The sequence below is a fragment of the Python bivittatus genome, unplaced genomic scaffold (genome assembly GCF_059951505.1).
Source record: "Python bivittatus isolate LINGU-HERP-01145 unplaced genomic scaffold, Pbiv_v1 ctg000220_np1212, whole genome shotgun sequence".
Lineage (NCBI taxonomy): Eukaryota > Metazoa > Chordata > Lepidosauria > Squamata > Pythonidae > Python > Python bivittatus.
The window spans coordinates 10,088,876-10,112,081 of record NW_028277048.1 but is presented as its reverse complement, the minus strand read 5'-3'; the positions used below and the strand labels follow the sequence as shown (position 1 = coordinate 10,112,081).

At 40.1% G+C, this 23,206-nt stretch overlaps 2 protein-coding genes across 2 annotated transcripts; one reads left to right on the top strand and one right to left on the bottom strand.

Moving 5' to 3' along the window:
• Positions 1-11,812: 11,812 nt before the first annotated feature.
• LOC112541894 (uncharacterized) lies at positions 11,813-12,787 on the top strand. Its single transcript, XM_025173230.2, has one exon. It carries the CDS (start codon positions 11,813-11,815, stop codon positions 12,785-12,787), a length of 975 nt encoding a protein of 324 aa, XP_025028998.2.
• Positions 12,788-21,455: 8,668 nt separating this feature from the next.
• On the bottom strand, positions 21,456-22,385 carry LOC103068181 (olfactory receptor 5C1-like). The gene has a single exon (XM_025173231.2). The coding sequence runs from the start codon at positions 22,383-22,385 to the stop codon at positions 21,456-21,458; it is 930 nt and encodes a 309-aa protein (XP_025028999.2).
• Positions 22,386-23,206: the final 821 nt, after the last annotated feature.

Genomic DNA, 23,206 nt, shown 5'->3' with positions numbered 1-23,206 from the left:
CTCAGCCAGAAGTAGTGTGCCTCCAGCCAACCAATCAGACTGGATGGCATGGGTGCATTACTAAAACAAGGAACTATATGAGTACAAAAGGAGACATAGATTTGCATATACATTGGTGTAAAACTCTGAGGAGTGTGGGTGTGTGTCTGCACAGTCTCCTGCCTAGGCATTGTTGGTGGACAACTCCAAGGCCTTTGCCTTCCTTTTTTATGGATCTTTACCTTTAAAATGAACTTGGACAGCTTGTATGAAAGGCGGAAAGCTGCCTTCTGTACAGTAGGACACAGCCAGTTCTACAGCTTAATCAGCCTGGGCTAATATCTTGCGCAGCTGCTCCTGGAAGGAGTGGAAAGGGTAAGCAAACGGAGCACATTGTTTAGGAGAGCTGTTCCTCAAAGTAACATTTGAAAACCAGAACAATTGGTTTCAGAGTTTCCAGGTTGCAAAATAGGTTATTTTTGCAGGCTTGCAAAAATAGCTCCCAGCGGTTCCTTTTAAGCCTTTGAAATGTGCAATATTTTGAGGGCTGTGAAGAAAAGCTAGGCAGGTGAAGGGCTGAGTATTGAGAATCTAGCTGCTTGCCAGGCTTTAAAAACCAGCTACTGATGCTCATATATAGTGAAAAGAGTTTGAAAAAAATTGTGTTTGTCCAGGTGACATCTCTGGATGATGTTGCTATCTGCTTAAATTGAAATTTAATTGAAATAATTACATCCATCCTTAGTGAACACACCTAAGTGTGTGTAAGTGTTTATGATATAGAAAGCCATTTGCCTGTCTCTGTCTAGGCCGTTGTTCCCCATGCTGGCTGGGGAATTCTGGGAGCTGAAGTCCACACAACTTCAAGGTGCCAAGGTTGAGAAACACTGGTCTAGGCAGTTGTATTGTATTGTATACAGAAGATGTATAGCACAGAGTCATATTTACAGAGCAAAATATGGCTAATTATATTTACCTACTGTGCTTCTTTATGTTAGCTCCAAGAAAAATATATTACAGCCAGCTCTAGCATCTCATTGCCAGGTTCAGTATTATGAAAACATGCTATCTAATTCTAGTGGGGGTTGCACATCAGTAGCAGAGAACTTCCTTGGCCTTCAAAAGACTCTGGATTGATTCTATCCCTGTGCCTCCAGCTAATGGCAGGTTAACACATTCTGCTAAGTCAGGTTTGTTGACTTGTCCACAGTTGGCTGGGCTTATGCCAACTGCTAAAGTAATACCAAATAAATAACACCACAACTCTGTGCAATGTGTGCATCTGTGTTGGGTATAAAACTGAGGATATTCTTGGATCCAGTTGGCTATTCTTATCTTCTGGAGGGCCTTTATAAGGAAATGAAACTTCTTCAGGTTGTCACTGGGAGAGGATATTTGAATTATGGTGGCTCTCCAGGAGACATTTTTTATTGATGAAAGAACTTGACTTCTTCTAAGTGTGGGTGGAATCTTAGATTTTCTGTATCTGACTGCAAAGGGTGAAAGGAGGCAGAGATTCCTTTTTAGTTCTTTTGAGTCCATCTGCAGCTTGCCCTGCTCCCTTATATGAGACTGAAACCCAGCTTTCCTGTCCAACTTGCTTCCAACGCTTCACATAATGCAATGGGTGACCTCAGTATCTTTCTTCCTCTTCTGTCTTGCTGGTTGTGAAGACCATAGAAACATTTCATAATGCGAGTGCCCAGCTGTTGGGCTGAAAGGGGGACAGGCTGTGTTAGTAGACTTGGGGATTCCATCTGAACCCTGCTTGCGACTGTGTATCCTAAAGCCCTGTTTGAATGCTTCAAACAACAGAGTTAAGGATTCTCTTCCCACCCACCATCTCCCTCATATCAAAAGTGTAATGCAGCAGAGCCATCTTAGAAAGATGTGGAGTTGAAATTCTAGACTACCATGTATGTTATTCTGCAGCAGGTGAGGAAGGGATGGTGTTGGAATATGATATATGATCTTGGGCACCTACATAGCTGTGTCAGCCTCCTTCACCTTTGGATAGCCTGTCATTATGGATGGGCCACTTACAGCCTCCCAGTGCATCTCCCTCCCCCCCCGCCCCCAGATTCAAGTTTTGAAATCTCATGGCAAAATGAAAGGTGGGGATGTTTATGCTATTGGTGTCCTGCCTACAAAGTTTTGGAATGGATCAAATTTTCTCATTGGCAACAAGTTCCAGCTTGAAGGCTTGAACTGTGGTATGAAGCCTTGGGCAGAGACAATGTTGCTGTGATGTTTTTCTGAGCCAAAGCATTCTTTTCCCTCATTTATTTGAATGTTCTGCTTTATTTTTGGTTGTCTTATTTCCCCCTTCCCGCCAACACCCGCCTAGTGCCCCAGGTGGATATTCAGTTTGGCCATTGTGGAGGATCCCAAACAGTGGCCAGGCTGCCATTAGACTTACTTGCAGGGCTGCTAGAAGTAAATTTTGGGGAAGGAAAAGAAAAGAAGCTTGCGCTACTGTTATATACTGGTGCTTTTACCTTCAAAAACAGAAAATCTCTTCTCCTTGGAAAAATCCTGTGCAATGTGTCCCAAATTTTTAATCTGCAGTTGGGACAGAAAATGTCTCAGCATTCTGGTACAGCTCTAAGGCTGTAATGCTAAGGATATGTTTTCCAGTATATTTTGATTAGGTTTCTTTTTAAGTCTAAGTCTGCATGTTCTTTGGATGCATGGATATTGAAGAACCCAATTGTATTTATTATTTATTTGAATTTATGAGCCACCCAACTCCAGTGGACTCTGGGCAGGTACTGATCTGGAGCATGTGCCGAGTGTTCCATTTGTGGTTCTCAGTGATTTATGCAATATAAGACTAATGTTGCTTATGCTGGTGATTTCATGCCAAGGAGCTTTTCATGTATTTTTTAGTTCTTCCAAGATAATGTATTGTTGTAAAGTGTGTAATTTAATATACTTTGATTTAACATACATGAACTAAAACTATTTTATAAAAAGTAATGGTGTCTGTGGGTAGAATAGGAGTGGGAATTTCTGGGAAGCTCACAACTGAGGACATGACATCCAGGAGAAGGAACAATCTGTCTCCCCGAGAAGGGATATCCAGGAGATGCAAACCAAAAATATGGAGGTGCCCCCTAAGATGTCAGCACATGGGCTGTTTTTGTCAGGAAGCACACTGTTGATGTTTTGCCATGCGCTGCAGTCACTGCCAAGGTGAAACCTAACAGAGAAATGGTGAGGAAGACTGAAAACAGGGTCTGGGAAGGGTTTGTCTATCATGATCTTTACTTGGAGGTCACTATGAAGAACCTATCAATCAAATCAAGTTCTGGACATTGGGAACCCTTCCTGGGGAGTTGTGAACTGGACGGCTTCTAGCTCCATACTTCTGAAGGAATGTGGTTGCTTAGATTCTGTACCTCAGTTTCTTTTTGCCTACTTTTACCGTGAGGACAAATTCTCCCTGGAAGTGGTGAACAGAAGATCCAACAGCCTCCTAAAGAACCTTCCCCACCATTTCTACCTCTAAAGGGCTGGAAGTTGGTTCCCTTTTTATAACACAAGAGAGTGGGGGCAATAAAGAGAATCTAATAAATGGTCAAACTTTTTAAAAAGCAAAATCTAGATTATCTGTGCCTAGAGATTTGGAGAAGAGGGTTGCTGAATCCACTGGAAATACCTATATGGGAGAGAATGGGCTATCTGTTCATTTTTCTTCTGGGTTCCTACACTTCAGTCTCATTCACACATGGTACTAAGCCAGCATGGGCTGAGTTCAAACATCAAGCAAAGCCACAAACCATGTTTTCAGTGAGATCTGTGGAGTTGGGGTTAGGAAACTAACGTTGGCAAGATGGTGGGTGCGCCTTGCAATCCAAGCCCTGCGTCTTTCAATATATGTGTTATACAGTAGATGGCCCTCGGATCATGATGCGTGCTTGCCATCTTTCAGATTTTGACTCCCCGTGGATGCCCCTCCGTGTTTCACATCTGTAAAGGCAGGATTTGTGCTACGTGCCGCACCAAAATATGGTGGGTATGGGATCCCAGAAGTCTGAGGGAGCCTGTGCTTCAGAATGGCCAACTCTGCCAGCTTCTCCCATAGAAGCTTTCTTCCTTTTACCTTGTGGTAGAAATAGCCCATGATCTTAGGACAGTCTTGAGAAGGGCATGCATGCTACAGCTGGTGGGAAAAACAGGCCCACTGCATTTCAAGAGGAAATTTGCATGCACTGGGCTCTTGCATTTCCTACCACCACTACACGAGATTACATGACGATGTAATGATGAGCTTGTCTTGGTAAAAGTTCTGTTAGATTAGAGGCCTGTCAAGGAAATTCCATTCTAGAACAAATGCGTCCATCTGTTAGAAGGCTCATTTATGATCTCAGCATCCCTCTTCCTTTTGTTTGACTAGCAGAGCTGGTAGTGTCATCTCCTCTATAGGCTCCCCTAACTGTTCTCCATTAGCGAACAAAGGAAATCATGGCCAGTTGTTCAGTAGTCAAGATTTTAATCCCAGGGACCCATCAGGCAGGGCATTTAATGTCAGCACTAAAATACAGTCAGTAATAAATAACTGCCATTAGTAGCAAGAGTCATGACATATTTGCTTTTCCTTTTTCAGTATTAAACTGAAGCTGATATCTGAATCAAGAACTGGGGACTTCCCCATCTTCTGTCACATTTATGTCCATCTCATTGTACTCTTGGCTTACTTTCATTTAAAGTTGGTTCAGATTACCTATTTCAGCCTATTTGACACAATGTCATACAAATCTACCCCCCTCTAATGAATATTGGTATGCGCTGAACTGTTTGAGTCCCCAGAAGGATAACAAGCTGAAACCTAGAAATCCAGATGGTACTTCTAACGTCTTCAAGGCAGCATAATGTGTGCAGCGCGGCTATACCACAAACACGAGACGACAAACACCAGAGCACGAGTGACGTTGCTAACACTGTTCCTAGTTGTAGTAAATAGGGGTTCAGATTTGGGATGAGGGGGAGGGAGAGAAAAGATCTGCCTAGAATGCCCACCATCAATCCTACCAGCCAATGAGAAGAGGAGACACTGTAGGTGGAGACATCACAAATGGCTCCCGTGTTAATTGTCCTGATTCGTTTTTACTTCTAAAGATGGGCAAGAACTCCCACCTGAATCAGGTCCACATGCACAGGCTAGGAAGGTTCAGGAATTCCATTCCTCACAAATTCTAGGAAGTTTAAATAGAATTGTCACTGGTACCATTTTTTGTTGAATGAAATTGGAACTGTTCTGTTCCCTCTGCTAGATTTTTAAAATAAATGGCATGATGGTTACAGAACAATTGTGTATCAAAAAAGGAAACAGGAAAAAGAAAAATGGTGAGGAGGTCCAATCACAACCATTAATTTTCCCTTAAGAGAGAACCAATTTCCCCTTCTGTACCTCCAAAAAGGTGCCACTATTTCAGTCTTGTCCTGCAGGTGGCAGTAGAAAGCCAACCTCAATCTTGAAAAATCTAAGAATTAAATCTGGTTTGTACCGAGATGAGAGACCTCAGGAATTCCTAGGGCTGTAGGCTAGATTGGGAAGTCAGAAAAATGTCGTGGATGAAGGCAATGGCAAGCTGCTTCTATTCTGTAGCCAAGGAAACTGGGAGTTAAGCTGGACTTCTTGTTCTTGGGGATCTGGTGATTTTCCATCATTAACTCTGAATGGAGTAACGCTGCCCCAAGCAGAGTTGGTGTGCAATCTGGGAGTCCTTTCTGGATTCAGGGTTCCACATTTTACCTTCTGTAAAAGCTCAGTGAATAAGACAGAAATATTGTACAATAAAAGGCTCATGTGGAAACACCCTAGGACGGGTGCCCATTTATATAAAACATCAAGCCAGCTGTGAAACTGATCAGGGGTATAGGTAAAGACTCCCTTTCATGAACCCAACTCTTGAAGTTTTTCATGGAGATTTCTTGTCAAGTCCTTTCTTTTTTTAAATTAAACATTTCAATTTTATTAATTACCTTGTCTTGCTGAACTCTACATTGGATGATATATATATATATATATATATATAAAATTTTTTATTAAGGATTACAATAGCAAAAACTAATACAAACTAAACTTAAAGAAAAGAGAATAGAAAGAATAAAAAGTGCAATAAAAAAGAAAAAGAAAAAAGAAAAAAGAAAGAATATAATAAAGAAAAAGAAAAAATATATAAAGAAGTGATTTCTAACCTTCATTATAATAAGTACAGACAAATTTAGTAACTCTTCACCCCCTGTAAGGTTACAAATGAACATCTCTTCATCCCATATCCCATTCTTTACCTATGACAAATCCATGAAGTATCATCTTTTCAATCCTGGTGTCAGCAAAAAATCCATAAAGGGTTGCCAGAACTTTGCCAAAAAAAAAAAAAAAAGTCTTATTTTAATCTTGATCAAATAAACCAACTTTATATTCATTCCTTTTACTTCCAATAACTTTAATTTTTAATTCAATCAAATATTGTTGTAGGATTTGATTTCTCTTCAATTTTTCTTTATCCCATTTCACAGATTTCTTCAAGGATTTAACAAGCCTCTTTTATAGATCCAATAAGAAAACATTTTCCAGGTCATTCTCTTGATTTGTCATTTGTAGTTCCCCTTTAATTTTTAAAAATTCAGCCAGTTTCTTTTGTATATCTAATAAAGTGTCCTTTTCTAAATCATTATCTTGGCTAGTCATTTGTAGTTCCACTTTTGGTACTTTCTCTGTCTTGTCAGACAAAATTTGCTCCACATCTGTCATTCCCTTATTAACAACTTTTGGACATCGTCTATCCATAGAGCCAGACATCGTTACTGACCCTCTTGATATTGTAGCTACTAATTTCTAGCTCCATTCTTCAAAGATCTCTTTAATATTTCCAAAGTTATGTTTTGTGTAATTTTGTAAGCCCTAGTACTAACCAACACCAAAAGCAGGCTTGTATTTTTTCTTCTACTTAGAATCTTTAGTCTCTTCTAGCATCTCATTTCTAAAATCATGAAGTCATTTATCTTTGTTATGACTTAAAATAAGTTAAAATAGCCAAAATAAGCCTGGTTCCCACAAGAAGTTATTTATTTTTTATAGTTAATTCCAAAATCTTACAGTAAAAGTCAATATTCCAAATTTATCTGGACTGTTAATCCATTTATAACTTTCTTAGATCAAAATCTTATTTAGCTTTTTGCTGTTTATTTCAAATTCTTTAAGTTCTTAAGCTTATAATTAATTTTTCTTTTGTTCGGAACTGAAGCTAAACTTACCCAGTGACTTTTCAAACTTATTGTTCCGAAGATCTCTAATAGCTTTAAGATGGTTAGATAAAGCAATTTCTAAAAGTTGTTTAGGTTAGTGAACCTAATGTCCTTTAAAAGGCTCTGCCGCGGTTATGAGCTTGATGATTGATTCCTTTGTCTCCTGGCGCTCAGTCTCCTTGTGAGAAGCACCCATCTGGATCACATGTAGACAATCTCTCATCCTCTCCTTGTCCAGAGAGGTTCCAAAGAACTGGTTTACTCACCGGTACTTTGGTCTTTGTTGAGGTTGTCAGCTCCCTTTTTACAGAGATGTCTTCAGTTCACCATGCATCTCTGGGCAATTCAAGTGTGCTCATTGAAGGTTGTGTTACCGATTGTGTAGTGCAAACCACAAGTCACCCTGATTGTACTACACAGTGCAATTAATGCATTTCATTTAATGTTGGTTTAGCATGTGAACTCAGCCACTGTGGCTGGTCAGTCATGATTTATGGCTTAGCATGCTGTGCAATCCCAGGCATTCTGGGTTAGTCAGCAAATCATGATTCTTAAAAAAGTCTCAGCCATAGAGAACCCAGTTTATAGGAAAGCATTTATAATCCAAGTTGGGAATGTCAGCTAGAAGGGATTAACTGAGTTCTACCATTCCCTGGCTGCACTGGTCCTAGCAAGGAAGCTTGAAAGAATGACCTTGTTTAATAGCTTAGAAACTTCTGAGAAGGATAATGAAAGGATTATTATTGATCTGATCTTCAAGCAGATGTGGAGTCAATATAGGGCAAGCCAGCTATTTCTGAAGCAAGTGTCTCTGCATTTTAGCCCTCCCCCCATCCTTTAGGATACTTGTCCCTTTCGTTCATGTCCACTCAAAGACAACCCACTCACCTCAGCTGCAATCAGTTAGCAGTGGCCCTCACTGGCCTTTGATTGGTGGATACAATGAGCCAGGGAGATATGAAGGCCAGCTGGAACAAGGATGCTTGTTCCCTTTTTTTTTTTCTCCTTGGGACTGGCCTTGTGGAAGATTGTTTGGTGGTGAGTATTTTTATGAGGGGATGGAGGTTTGTATTCCTTAAGCTGGTGTCCAAAGGATGTTGCTGTTGTGGTGTGTGTGTGTTTTCAATAGCTTCTCTCAAAGGTTCTCTTTATGCTGAGAAGACTGTCAGTCTCTTTCTTTGAGTCCATGCCTCATGCTAAGCCAGTTTTTAGCTTAGCATGGTTTGTAAACTCAACTATTAAGATTTGTAAGCCAGGGTCTGTTGAGCAAGCCCTGCTTGTCATAACTATTTCAGCAAATAGTAGTTTAACATAGTATGTGAATCCTGTCTTAGGTTTCTGAGTGTAGTTGCTTCTCCCTCTTTGCATCCTTCTCTAAAACCTGCTCTAGAGGTATAGTTCCCTTTAAGGAGGCCTAGGAGATGACCTTAACATTGTAGCCTTCATATACTTTTCTGAAACTATTCCATGGGTATGAATGTGGAATAGAGATGTGAGGCTGGGCCCTTGCTGGAACCCAAAGGTTTCCTGCCCTGGTTTCTCACTTTGATGAGAGGTAGCAGAAACTTTTCCCATCTCTGGAAAAGGCCACTGAGGGTGACTTGCACAAGGCTGGAGCTCCACAGCTGAGCACAGAGTCTAAAATTACTGCAGTGTGAATAATCCAAATGTTCGATCCTGTAATCAATGTAGGGGTAATATTGGCAGGGGAATACTTAAAGGCAGAGGAGTTCTATCACATACTTGGCCACTGTTTTTGTACCAGCACAAACCTTGTATCAGCACTGCATGAGTTATCCCTCCCTGCCACTTGCCCAGATTACCTTATACGTACACAGGTAATTGCATTCATACAACTTGCATCCTTTCTATGTGGCCCTTGGGATAGGCTGTCCAACTGTGTAGGAAGGAGAAAGCAATAGGCAGAAGAATCAAGAGGAATGGGTAAAGGCAAGGGGGAAAAGGAAGCTGGAAATTCCTCTTTTGGGTCCATTGTTTTGTATACATTTCACTGCCACCAAATACTGAAGGGAAGTATTTTGAAGGAAAGACAGTTGATCCTTTCAGGGTAGGACAGTTATTGGTGATTTGCCCTACTTCTTCTAGTTTTCAGGGTGCCCGAGTGTCAAATGGCCAAACTTTGCAATGTTTCCAGAATTTCAGCTACTTCTCAGTTGCTGAAAAATTCCAGTGGCTGATCTTCGTTGGATGAATGTGACACACTCTTCTTCTTCTAGCTTGCAAGGGACTTGCTGCAAAGACCACAGAAGCTTTAAAAATGGTAAGAGCTTTGCTGATGGGTTTGGAGTGGGCTGAAGCCTTGATGAGAGGAGCTATGAGCTGTATTGCACCATGTTCCTTGTGAATGAAACTTGGATTCATAGGCTTCTAAAAGTTTTACAGCAGGGAGTCCCCAGTTTAAGAACAAGTTCTGTTCCCAAGGTCTGTCCTTAAGTCAACTCTGTAAGTAAGCCAGAACAATATTATTGTATAATACTGTGTAAGTAGTATTGTGCAATGAACTTGAACCATTGTGTACTTAACGTGAATTTTGCTACAGTTGGCTAGGAAGGGGAAAAAAAGGCTCTGTTCTTAACTGTGGGTTAACCTGGAGACTGCCTGTATCTCGGGAAGTGACTTTTAGAGGGAGGAACTGGGAATGGAGAAGCCATCTTGGCCCTTTGCCTGTCCACCAGCTACTCCTAACATCCAGTTGTCCTCAGAACATGCATGTGGAACTTGCTAAGATCATGGTAGGGGTTTGAAGGGGAGTTGTGAGAGATCCCCAGTGTTTAACTATTGAAGGGGCAGAGCCCTGCTAAGAATCTTTTTAAAATACTGGTGGGATGACTACATAAAATGTAAGGAAACCTTGGGATTAGATCTGTCTGAACGTTGGGGGAAGAAGTCACTATATTGTCCTGAAGCCTGAATCAGTGTGAACTTGGTCACTAGCAGAGCTGGCCCATTTTGTCTTTGTGAAGAGGAGTATTGTGATGTACCAATTTGTACTCCTAACCATCTCATTTCATAATCCCCCATTCTGCAAAGATCAAATTATTTCAACCACTTGGACAGATGGTCAATTGCCCCAGTAAATGCTACTTTTGGAGTACAGCTCCATGTTTGGAATGAGATGGATCAATACATTTCACTTAAGTGGCTTTCATGAATCAGCAAACATAATTCCAAAGGTCGTTTTGGGTTTCCCCACTGATTCTGGCTTATTGAGTCATTGGTGTCAATGGATGACCAAAAAAGTGTGTTCTAACAGTTGTGAACCATAAAACAACTGGGTTTAAGTATTGCACTATGATTTAGTATGCTTAACTCTGGTTTTCCAAATAAACCTCAGTTGGCTGGGCTCACAAGCCAAAATCAAATCAATTGCAAGTGAAGTTTCATTGCATTGATTAGGAGGATTTGAATCTTCACCTTATCACAAACAACTTGTGATAAGGCTACAGCTGGTCCAGAATGCAGCCGCGTGGGCTATTGTTGGAGCCCCAAGGAGGGCCCATGTAACGCCTCTGCTCCATGAGCTGCATTGGTTGCCTATCTGCTTCTGGGTCCAATTCAAGGTGTTGGTTATCACCTTTAAAACCCTACATGGCATGGGACCAGGTTACCTAAGGGACTGCCTCTCCCCTATGACTTCAACCTGTCCCACCCGATCACACAGAGAGGGCATGCTTCGGACCCCCTCAGTGAAAGAACTTTGACTGGCGGGGTCCAGAAGGTGGGCCTTCTATTCAGTAGCTCCTGCTCTTTGGAACATTCTGCCCCGGAGGTGCGATTAGCCCCCACATTCCTGGCCTTCCATAAGGCTTTGAAGACCTGGTTCTGCTAACTGGCCTGGGGTGGGGTGGGAATACCTCAAGCATGGGGATGGCTAGCCCCATAGAGGCCTTCTGCCTCCAGCCTCAGATTTTTCATCCTCTTGGTCTTTCCTTCTTCTTTTTAGTAATGTTTTTAATTAAGGTTTTATGTATTTATATATTTTATGTTTTTAATGTTTGTTGTGAGTTGCCCAGAGTTCCCCCATTGGGGGGAGATGGGCGGTTGAAAAATTTAATAAATAAATAAACAAACTTGTGCTAATTACAGTCTAGAATGGTTGTGCATGCTTGAAAATGCTTTGAACCTTGTGCAAGTATGAGTATGGCACCTCTCTGGTATTCATTAAAGCAGCCCAACTTTTATCAGGTTTCCCCTTGTGCCTGACAATAAGATGCTGCTGCTTTAAGGAGTCTACCAATGTGACTCTTAAAGCTAGCACCATCTTTTTTTAAGATTCTCACAGAAGAAGTCAGGCTGCTTAAACGAATTGCAGAGAGAGGCTGTGCTTGTGTGAGGTCACAAAGAAATTTTAAATGTACACTGCCCTATTAAAATCAGTTGGCCTATGCCACCTCCCACAGAATAAAGCCCAGGTGTACCACTGTTATATCATTGGCATATTGTATGTTGGTAGAGATTTTAAGGATGGAGTGGTGGGGGCAGAGGATGTGGGAATCGTCTGAAGATGACCAAAGCTTATGCTTGAATTAAAGTCACTGTGTTCCCGTTTCAGTTAATGAACTCACTAGTCTGGAAAGGCCTGGGCCAGCTTGAAGCCTACATTGGTGCAGAGGAAGGAGTGGCTCTCCAGATGGACAACAGCATGTTCTGGGATTCACTGAGCAGTGGTTTACACTGGACCGTGGAAGGCGTACCTGAAAAGAGAAGGTCGAGCAAATTTTGGCTGATTCCAGCACCATCCGGAAGGGTTATGTTGAAAAACTGGATAGGTTTGTTTCTTGCTGCAGTGGATGTATATTCAGAGCAGAAAATCTTCCCCATCCAACCTGTTCAGTACTCAAAAAAACAATCCCTGAGGTTTGAAGTGTTTTTCAGGAACAATATGGTGGCCTTCCGGGCCTACAATGGTCTCTTTCTGGCCAGAACATTTAGAGGATTCAATACACTGGAAGCAGCCAAGTTCTTTCCTGATGAGACCTGTTGTTTCCTACCCCAGATTGGAGATACTGATCTCCCAGTTTTTGAAATCCTAAGCGTTGTCCCAAATGATCTCTCCCAGATCCATTGCCACCAGTATTTTGTGGATAAACAGGTCTTCTACAACCCAAGAGAGATTCCAACCCCATACACTTTTGGCCTCACTTGGGTCACCAACTCCATTGACAGAGTGACTTGGAACCATCTCTGGGGGCTGGGCTTGCCTTCTTCCTGCAGTTTCAAAATTGAGGATGCAACACCCATTGTGAGGTACACAGAGAACAATGAACAGAACTTTTCTCTGGTGAGGCCAATTGACAAGTTCATAATCAAAAGGGTGGAGGTACCCCCCAAGACCAAAGCAGTAGCAACCCTTTGGGTTGATATACAGCATAATGTGGTTCTACCATTTGTGGCCACGGTCCAAAAAGTGAAAAATGGTGGGTTCCCAGAACGATTTTATGAAAGGGGAGCATGGAGAGGAATGGTCTATAAAAATCTTCGAATAGAAGTTACAATGGAGCCTATTTGTCAGGTTTGCACGATCATGTGAAGCTCTGGAAAGTGCTAGCAGCCTTCCATAATAACTGGGAGCAGCCCACTTCCAAAGAAATGTGGCTACTTGGGTTTTATAATGTCTGGGTCAGTTTTCTTGAAGGATGAGATTACTGCGAGGACTTGGCCCCACCTGTTTTTTTAGTAGAAGGCCTTCTTCCTCACTGGTAACTCTTTTTAATCTCTTGCACTAGGTGTACAATAAAGATATTTTCCTTTTTATGGAAAGAAGGAGCCACAGTTACTCACTTCACAGCATAGGCACAATAATATGAAATTTGTCAAGCTGCTTTGGGACAAAAGGTGTCTGGATTGTTATTTATGCACAGAGATTACAGGAAATGGAGGGGGCTTTTCATGAGAGTCTTAAGGGAAGAATCAGCACCATATTCTTGGTTCATTTCAGTATTAGACAGCTGGGGATACAATTTGAAGTTCAAAGTTGCCAATCCACCTCACGCTTTTGAATCCTGTAGGATTTTGAATTTAATCCTTGGCCTTTTATTGGACCATATACAGTTCATTGCTTATTTATGCCAGTCAGTAAATTGTTTTTCATATATACTGGAATCATTTGAAAAAGGTAAATTAAGTCTTGGTAAAATATTCTTTTTTAACAGCTTCAATTCTTCCGAGCAAAGGCAAGTTTAGTTTTTTTAATCTGGAGATATCAGTCTGGTAAATAATTATTTTAAAATCTCTAAATTACTTTTTGTCAAATACATTCCTAAATATTTGATCTTTTTTATCGTGATGTTGAATCCCATTATTAGATGCAGTTATTGCTTTTTTCTCTCTGCTAAATTCCATGTCAATGTTTGGAACTTGTTTTTATTAAAGCAATATTCTGACATAAGATCATTCTGTATATATTCCATTAGCAGTACTAAGAGGTTTTGGGGATGAATATGTATACCACTGTAAGCATATAATTTCAATTTATATTCTTGAGTTGTGAGTTTAACTCCTGCCATTTTATTTTCTTGACTTATTTTCTTTGCTAATGGTTCTAATGCCAGCAAAAATAATGAAGGGGTAATGGGGGGGGGGGAGACGTCTTGTTCCCTTCAGTAGAGTGTATTATGATGATAAAAAGCCATTCACCATTAACTTGGGTTTTTGTTCCTTAAAAATACTCTGTGTCCATGTGAAAAATTAGGGCACAATTCATCTTTTTCAAAACTACAGCATGATAGATCATTCCAAATAGTCAAAGGCTTTTTCTGCATCAAGAAAGATCATAGCCACTTTTTTGGTTTTTTGGTTTTATTTATCTTGTCAGTAACATTCAAAGTATGTCTGATATTGTCAGAAATGTACATCATCAATGGAACAAATCCAGCCTGATCAGGATGTATTTTGGTTAAAAAATCATTTATTTTCTTTGAGAATATTTCTGTGAAAAATTTATATTTAATAAGGAAATAGATCTGTATGACTCTGAGTGACTTAAATCTTTTCCTCGTTTATAAATCAAAGAGGTAACGCCTTCTTGCAATGATCAAGGAAGTTCTTTGTGCTCCTGAATCTCATTCATTGCTTGTGCTAAAGTTTTAACCAGAATTTCTTATAATACAGAAATACCATTGGGTCCTGGAGCTTTATTCAGTTTTAGGGTTTCTTAATTGTTCAGTTTCATTTTCATGTTCATTACGGACTTGATCCGTAAATTGTAAGTAATGTTTTGTTCAAATATTTAGTTTTTCTCTGATTAGATGTCTGTTTACTATATAATCTGGAATAATAGTAACAAATTGTTCCATCATCTCTTTCATTATGGAAACATGTTTAGTTCCATCCCAAATAGTTTTTTTTAAATCCTACTCCTTATCTAATAGATAGATCAACAACTTGACATTACTTTTTTCAAAGTATTTATGTGATAAAATTCACCTTGTTATTTACTTCTAATTGATTCCATGTTGCTTCTATCTTTTGTTCTAAAACTGAAATTTGTTTGAATTTGTTTGTTCTAATTGTTCCAGATTATTCAGTTATATATCCTACTGATTCTGTATGACTTTCTATTTGATGGCAGATCGTAAATGCTTTGCTAGCGTCCCATATTGTAGATAGAGACATCAAAAGTTAAACTGATTTAGAAGAAGCTCTTTAGTTCCTGATAACAATTCAGTTTAATATCCTCTTGTAATAATGAAAGTTCATTGGGTCTCCACCTTTTTGATCTAGAAGTCCATCTATTTATCTAACAATTATTAGATTATGATCTATAAAATTGTACATAAGTAGGAGCCTCACCTCCACGCCTACAAGATTGGTTAACAATGATTTAGAAATCCAGCACATGTCTGCCCTTGAATAAGTTTTATAAACTAAAGAGTAATTTTTAAAAAACCCTCTCAAATGGATCTAGTGTGATCTTGATGAGTTATCCTTACAAGGTTGAGCCTTGTAAGTCTTCCCCTCTGATCCAAAATATTCAAATGGTGCTTAAGCTTGTCAATCTTACCTGTCAGCAGCTAGTCATACATGCTTTCCCTAGAGTCTATGGTAAATGTTTCACTTTTTTCCCCTTCTGAGGCCACATATTTTTGAGATGTTTACATTCCATCAGAGTTATGTTATTTTTAATGTGTGTCTTTTGAAGGCATATAATATGCACGTTTTCCTTTTTTTAATGTAGAGATTTTTTTCATTTTAAATGGATTATTCAGCCCTTTAATATTGGTTGAGAACATTTTAATTTGATTCATGACAACAATTCTTAGGTTAATTTAGAAAGAAGTACTATCTGCTTAGTCCAGTTTTTGATCTTCTATCTATTCTCAGTCTTAATTCCCCAATTCCCCTTCTGTTGTAGATAAAGACTCAAACATTCTATTAGCATCCTCAATAGAAATACAAAAACTTTACCTGCATCCATAAAGACCTTCAGAGGAAATGGAGTAGCCTATCTGTATCTGATCTTTTTATCTCAAAGAACACTTGCCAAAAAGACCTCAGGCTTCTACTTTTCTGAAGTATATCTAGAGAGGTTTTTTTGAGGGTGTGTGTGTATATTTGTTAGCCTTGATTCCTGGCAACTACGTGGACCTGTCTATGCAGTTTCTTGACAACATTTTCAGTTGTTGTTTGCCACTGCCTTCTTCCTACAGCTGAGAGGGAATGATTCCCCCATGGTCATCTGGTTGGCTTTTGTGCCTAAGGCAAGACTAGAACTCACAGTCCCCCACTCTGAGTCCGATGCCTTTAACCCATGCACCAAACTGGCTCTCATATTTGCAAGTACACCTGGTAAAAACTCTATTGTTGTATCTCCAAGTTTTACTACTTTATAATTCCAGTATTGCCTTTTTAGTCTTGAAATATCTGAATTTAATGAGTATATCCCATGGCAATTTTCTCCTTTGTGCTGCCCAAGAATTTTGTAGATTTCCTGAATTTTAGGGTCTTATCTAAGTTCAGGTCAAGATAGGTTTTAAGTAAATGTTCTATTTCTCTTTCTAGATCTTCTTTACCAAAACCCTCAGATAGACCTCTAAACTTGTAGACCCTCCAGCTGGATGACAGGAAGTAAGGTTTGGATTTTGTCCCCACCACTCAAGAATATCATCTAGACTGGAGAAAATTTCTGGCTTCTGAACTGGGTCCTGTTTTCCAGCCCTGGGCTACAGAAATAAATGCCTTTGCAAAAGCCAGCTTTGCTTTTTTTAGATAACGATTCTGATCATATGAATTTTGCGGGTTTGCCCGTGTCATTTGTTACCTAAGCCAGAGCTGAAAATAGTTTAATGCAGCCAAATCAAAGTATCCAGTAAACCAGCCAAGTAATTTAATAATAAATAAATAAAAATAAATAAATATAGGCACAAGCTTCTCTCTATTTTTGGTTGTAAAAAACAGAAGCAGAAGGAATAATTTATTTGCCTTTCATAACATCCCAAATTGGCTACTTTAAATAATGGCAGTTTCTCTTTATCCAGCTTTTTCCTTGAGCCTTGCTTTTTCCTATTGTGGGACATACCAAAGTCTTCCAGATATCTTAGAAAGTTTGCATTGGAAGCAGGATGGGCTTTGGTTCATCAAGGGTGTGTTTGGATGTAATACTAAAGGGTCATTTTTAGTTCCTGAGAATGTATATAATTCCCATTTTTCTGATGCAGAACTGGAGAGTCTTATTTGTCAGAATAAGTATCAGTGGTATTTATGAGTGTAAGAAAGGAAGCTATTTTGTATATTTTCCCTGATTAAGGGAAAGTATATGATAATGTGACTAGGTGTGAATTATGGGCAAAATTGTTTTCTGCAAAATTGGAGTTGATTGCAATGGCAAAAAAATGGCAAAAAAATGGAAGCAAGTAGGTGAATTTCTGTACCTTGGCAGAATGCTTACTAAAGATGGAAAGTGTTGTTTTTTTTTTTTAAGATGTGCAAATTCTGGCAGAAAGGAAGATATCTATTGAGAGGAATGGATGTCAAAAAAGTAAAAATGGCTGCATGTAATATGTTGTTCTGCCCACTTTGCCATATGGAAATGAAATGCCTTGGCAATGGAGAGGGCATTGTCAAATGTTGCTTGTTCAAATTTAAAGCTTTGAGCTCAGGCAGATTTGATCTTACAAACCTCATACTGAGAGAAGGTGGTGGGGAAGAATGGGGGGGGGGCTTTCTTAACATGAGAGAGTTGAGTGTCTGCAGGAAAGCCCTGGGAACCTTCTCACACTATTTCTATGGAGGAGAATGGCATTTGAGGAACAGAAGCTAAGGACAACCTCTTGAAAATTGTTATGAGATGGCCATGGAAAGGAATAAAGTGGGTGACATTGGGGCTGATGGAATCTTTGTGAAACGGAGAACCACATACACAGTTCAATAGAGGATGCCTCTTTGTGAAACTGAGGAGATGAGATTAGTCCCTGAATGCTTATAGCATCATGAAGGAACTCACAAGCATTATTCTCAACTGTGGGCCATGATAGCCAGAGCCAATGGGATTTTGAATCTAACAACAATGATTGGAGAGGCCCAGTAGTAGGACTACTTTTACATTTTAAAATTCAAATGTATCACACTATATTGCAGACTGCAAAACCTACTTTTGCATTAACTGGGTTTGTGGGTATGTTTTTTTCAGTTTAAAATTAGATTGTAATACAGATCACAGCAACTTGATGAGAAGCATTCAGAAGAGATAAGCAGGGTCTTTTTCAAAAGCAATGAATAGATTTCTTACAGTGCCAACTTCTGTACAAAAGGTAGCTTAAAAGAAGCGTTAAAGAATAACTTACAATTAGTAGTATACAATGTACAAGGAAATATGTATAACCATTTTTGTTATGCTGGAGTGAGTAGCATCTGGTGGGATTTCCAAAAGAATTACAGCTGCTAGGAAAATAGGATGTACTCCTTGACTGATGGCAAGTAACTCCTGAACCAGTCTCTATGTGGTGGCTGTGTGTGTGTGTGTGTGTGTGTGTGTGTGTGTGTCAGACCCTGGTTTCCTAACAGGCAATATAGGAGTGTTACATGGGCTAGAAGTCCAGACAAAAATTCCCTGTTCTAGAAGAGGACACATAATTGACCACGTTCCTTCTACTGCTGTGTGGCTTAAAAAGTACTATGGAATTTGCAGCAGCTGTGGATCTGGCTTTAGCCTGAGGTTTAGAGAGAGGGAGAGCAAAGGCAGAAGGCCTCAGTCCCACTGAAATGACAGGGGCCTGTTGACCCATGAACCCTTTAACCCTGCTCTGGATCTTCCAGTCCTGCCAACTATGCCAGGCTGCTGTGGAAAAAATGCTGACTAAATTAAAACCTGAAACATCTGAGGATAGATGCAACAAAGTTATTTTATTCAGGTGCATTGGGCTCTTAACCAAAGGTCTAAGAGCTCCGAGGTCTTCAGAGGCTAAAGATAATGCACCCAAAGGAAGGATGTATATAGAATGACAATAATCAAGCTTAATATGCAATCCTCAAATTGTGCATACACATCAGATGGCAGATGGTTCTTCAAGTCTGGTAACACTGGTACCTCCATGTTTCTACATTTCTAAAGATAAACTTTCCTTCTGTTTCTTCAGTATTAACAACACAATAGAGTAAGCTTGTATATTTTATTATGCTAACTAATGATGATATCCATTCTTTTCAAGGAAATGCTAATCTGCTTTTTGTTATATGTCCTCTTTCCCCTCCGTCCCTCCATATCTTAGTGCTTAGGGCTTTTTCATCTCTCCCTTTCCTCCTTATAGTAATTCCATTTACGTGATTTACTACCTTACAAAGTTTTATTTTATTCCACCAATTTTAATTCTATTAATGAGCTTTCTTTAAGGCTTATAACCACCAGAAGTACTTTACTATTTTATGTTGTATCTATTGGCATGATTAACAATACTGTCTTCTCTATCACATACATCTCTTTGCATGTGTTCCTCCTGTCTGCCAAGAGGGTAATCATCAGTTATTCTTGGCTTCTCTTAGGGCTTTGTTACTGAGTGCATCTCTGAAGAACACAATCAAATCCTGTTAGGACTTCTCAGCTTGGAGATCATCCTGATGCCTAGGTAAAATAAATATGAAGCTGAGAAGCATACAGATATTATATTCAGAAGATACAATGGATGCTTTTTGAATAGTAATAGATGCACTTTGTTAGAGAGGAGCTTGGAAATGAATGAAATGAATGTCCATTCAGAAGATGTTTGTTCTTATTTTGATAAGTGCATCATCAACTAGTGTCTTTGATGTGAGTGAAACACCATCTTTCAGTTATCAGAAAGCACTTGGTATCATCATGTTTTTCACTGGGATCAATTCTTATGTTTATCAAATGATACAATGCATGGATGAACCAACATAATGGCCTTAACCATGTTTCCAAGTTGTTCTTAGTTTTAAAATGGTTTTAAAAAATATTTTGCTTTTTAAAAACTTCTTCTGAATCTGCTAGATCTTGTTGCAACCCTTCCAATTGTTGCTTTTGGCAGTGAAACATCTAGAAGTGACCTTCAGGCCTCCCAATGTGCTCTAGTGAAACTTGGTGTGTGGTTGGAAAGCATATAATATACAGAAAAATGGAGAGTGTGTCATTAATTAAGGCTGAACTAGACATGGAACACAGTTTGGTTCCAGTTTCCCATCATTTTTGTTTTAAATGAGGAACAGTCTTTGAAGGTTATAACTGTGAATTAAGAAATAGAGGATTGGCATATCTATGTTCTGATTGATTATTTGATTATGTGCCATCAAACTGGTGTTGATTCTTAGCAACTATATAGATAGATTTTCTTCATAGCCTATGTTCTGACCTGCTCCATTCATCTACTCTTGCTATAACTAGATAGTGGAAGACTGCCATTAAACAACAGGGCAGGGACCTCATCTCTTCTTCTTTAGGAGACAAAGAGCAGACAGGAGAAGCAAGATCTCACAGACTTCATCACTACTTGGCATGACCTTCTGGGAATTCGAATAAAGACATGGCTTCTTTTTCAGCCCACAAGAAACCTCATACCTTGCACTGTTCTAGAAACAGAAAGATTCACCATGCTTGATAAGAATTATAGAGGTGGTGTTTCGAGAGAGCAAGTGGTTGAGAAAGCTGGAACAGATGCACCATGATGGATTTATTTTGTTATTTCAGTAGTTTGTTGCCATAGTTTCTTCCTCTCTGCTATAATTTCCGTGTCATTCTAAACAGTCTTCTTGGCAACTTACAACAATAAGGCTGTGGGTGGGGAGTTGGCCTAGGGAGAATAGACACTCTGTGATGTGGATTCTCCCTCTTGGTTCCCACCCTCACCCTGTTCACAGAAGGCAAATGCAGACCTCCCCCTTGAGCTGGATGCTCCTTGAATTGAGCAGAGGTACACAGAAGAGTCCCCAGAACCAGCTCCCTACTCTGCCTGAGACTTTGGAAAGGCTACATAGAAAATGTCACATTTTAGCATATGTAGTGTTTTGATTAAAGCAAAATATTGTATCCCCTCCCCCGAATATTTTGATTGTGCAAAATTGGGGTACTGGGAAGCTGCAAAACAAAATGGGGTCTCTGATTGCCCACCCCTCCTCTTTAAAAGTTCAATAGTGGTTAGCTATTAAAAATGATAAACACTTAACTATTAAGAACAAGGTAAAACAGTATGGAAAAAATGATGAGAAATCAAAAATTTGTTCTAAATTCTCTTTTTCACTACACCATTACTTGTTGTCAGATGAAATTCTCTGCTGCTTTTTCCAGACCTAGAAATCTTTCTTCTTTGGTTTTGGAAGATTGAGAACAGCCACACCAACAGGAGACTGGATGTGACTGGAGCCGTGATAGTCGTGGTCATTCACACACGCTCCTCTAGCCACAGTAGTGGCCTTTCCCCTGCAAGGTGGGGAGAATTACTAGGATGTCCGAACAGTTTAACATCTATATCTCAAACTTTCTTACAAACAAAATATGTTACATCCAGAATCACAAATAACTGGGCATGTCCCATCAGAAGCAGGTCTTCTTGTTTCAACAGAACGTCCTCTTAGATATGTTGGATAGTTGGCTTTCCCAGCCTACAGATGTGTTGGATTTCATTTCCTATAACCTTCAGATCTACAATTTCCAACCATGGAGTCCAACAAGGCTGGAGGACACCAGGCTGGGGAAGGGTATTCTAGTCTGTTGGAAAAGGTTCTTTCCTCCCTTCATACTTCTGCTCCTTTTAGGTTTGATGCCTTCCTTTGCTGAGTCTCTTTTTGACTGCCTGCTTGACCTCGGTGTTACGGAGACTGTATATGGCAGGGTTGAAGGTAGGTATGGCTACTGTGTAGAAGAGAGAAGTCATCTTGTCTGTTTGTGGGGCATAGGTGTCATCAGGCCGTAGGTACATGAAAAGGAGGGTACCATAAAGCACTCCCACAACTGTAAGGTGAGATCCACAGGTGGACATAGCTCGAAGTGAACCTGATCCTCCTACAGTGCAGAGGATTATTCCATAGGAAGCTATAATGATCACCAAGGTGATGCTCTGGATAGTTCCACACACTACTAAGAGCAAGAGCTGGTTAATTTGTGTGTCTGCACAAGCCAGAGCCAGCACTAGAGGGATATCACAGAAGAAATGGTCCAAAGTATTTGCACTGCAGAACGGCAGGCGGAATGCCATGCTGGAGTGGATCGCTGCAGAGGCCATCCCTGCCGCATAAGAAGCAACCACTAGGAGGTGACAAAGGTGTGGTGGCATGGCAGTTCCATAATGCAAAGGGCGGCAGATGGCCACATATCGATCATAGGCCATGACTGCCAAGAGACAACACTCGGCATCTGAGGCAGCTGCAAAGAACAACATCTGAAGGGCACAGGCTGGGATGGGAATGGTGTCGTAGCCTTTCAAGAGCCCCAAGAGCATTTTGGGGGCTACAGTGCAGCAGGAGCACAGGTCCATCAGGGCCAGGTGGCTTAAGAAGTAGTACATGGGAGTGTGCAAGGCACGTTCAACTCGGATAAGAATGACTAAACCCAGGTTCCCTGCCACACTAAGGAGGTAGATAGGCAAGAAGAAGCTGAAGAGAAGGAGCTGAAGGCTTCGTTGGGAAGTGAAGCCCAGGAGGATAAACTCGGTCACCTCGGTGGTATTGTGATGAAGAGCCATTTTGCCTGTTGGAATGAAAAATCACATCAAATCCTTCCTCTCCTCTTCCCACAAGAAATTTAACTCAGTCCTGGTTTTGTCCAGATATTGTTTGAACCTCCTTTCCATCACTCAGTGAGGATCCACCATTTTCTCAGAGCTACTCTAAAGCACTCAACTGGATAGCACTGTCTTCCTTTTCTGTGTACAGAATACCACAGGAATAGAAGAAAGTTTAAATTGCCACACTGGCACTAGGATAGCAATTTTGCTGCATTTGAAGCCAGCAGGTCATGCATCGATCAACCCAAGCTTTATAGCCTTGAATTAGATGCAGAAACCAGTGGTCAATATGAACAGAAGTGATAGCAAAAATCTGAATGAAAGAACATAGCAACTTTCTAAGCTACAGCAGTTGTGAAAAAAAGGAATCCATTGAACAATGATCTTTTCTCAACCAAGATGCATTCACTGTGCCACCAACCTTCTGCTGCAGGTTCACAATTTTTCTGTTGTGCTGGCTTGTATGTATAAAGCATTCCATCTATTGATGCTTATAGATAGATGGATAACAACATAGCACCCAACCCCCAACTGTTCCTGAAACAAAAGCAATTATCTAATGTATCACAGAAATCAGCCTCTGGTTCTGCTCCTGAGCAATTTCTTTGGATTTTGAGGAAGAATGATCATCATCATCATCATCATCATCATCTTATTGTTCATCACACAGTCAGCCAGGTGTTTAGACTGGATTTGGCATTTTTATCCACCTATTGAGTCCTTCCCAAGGACCTGGGATAGGCAGGTGTTGTTTGATGGTGTTAAAAGTGTCGTTGCAG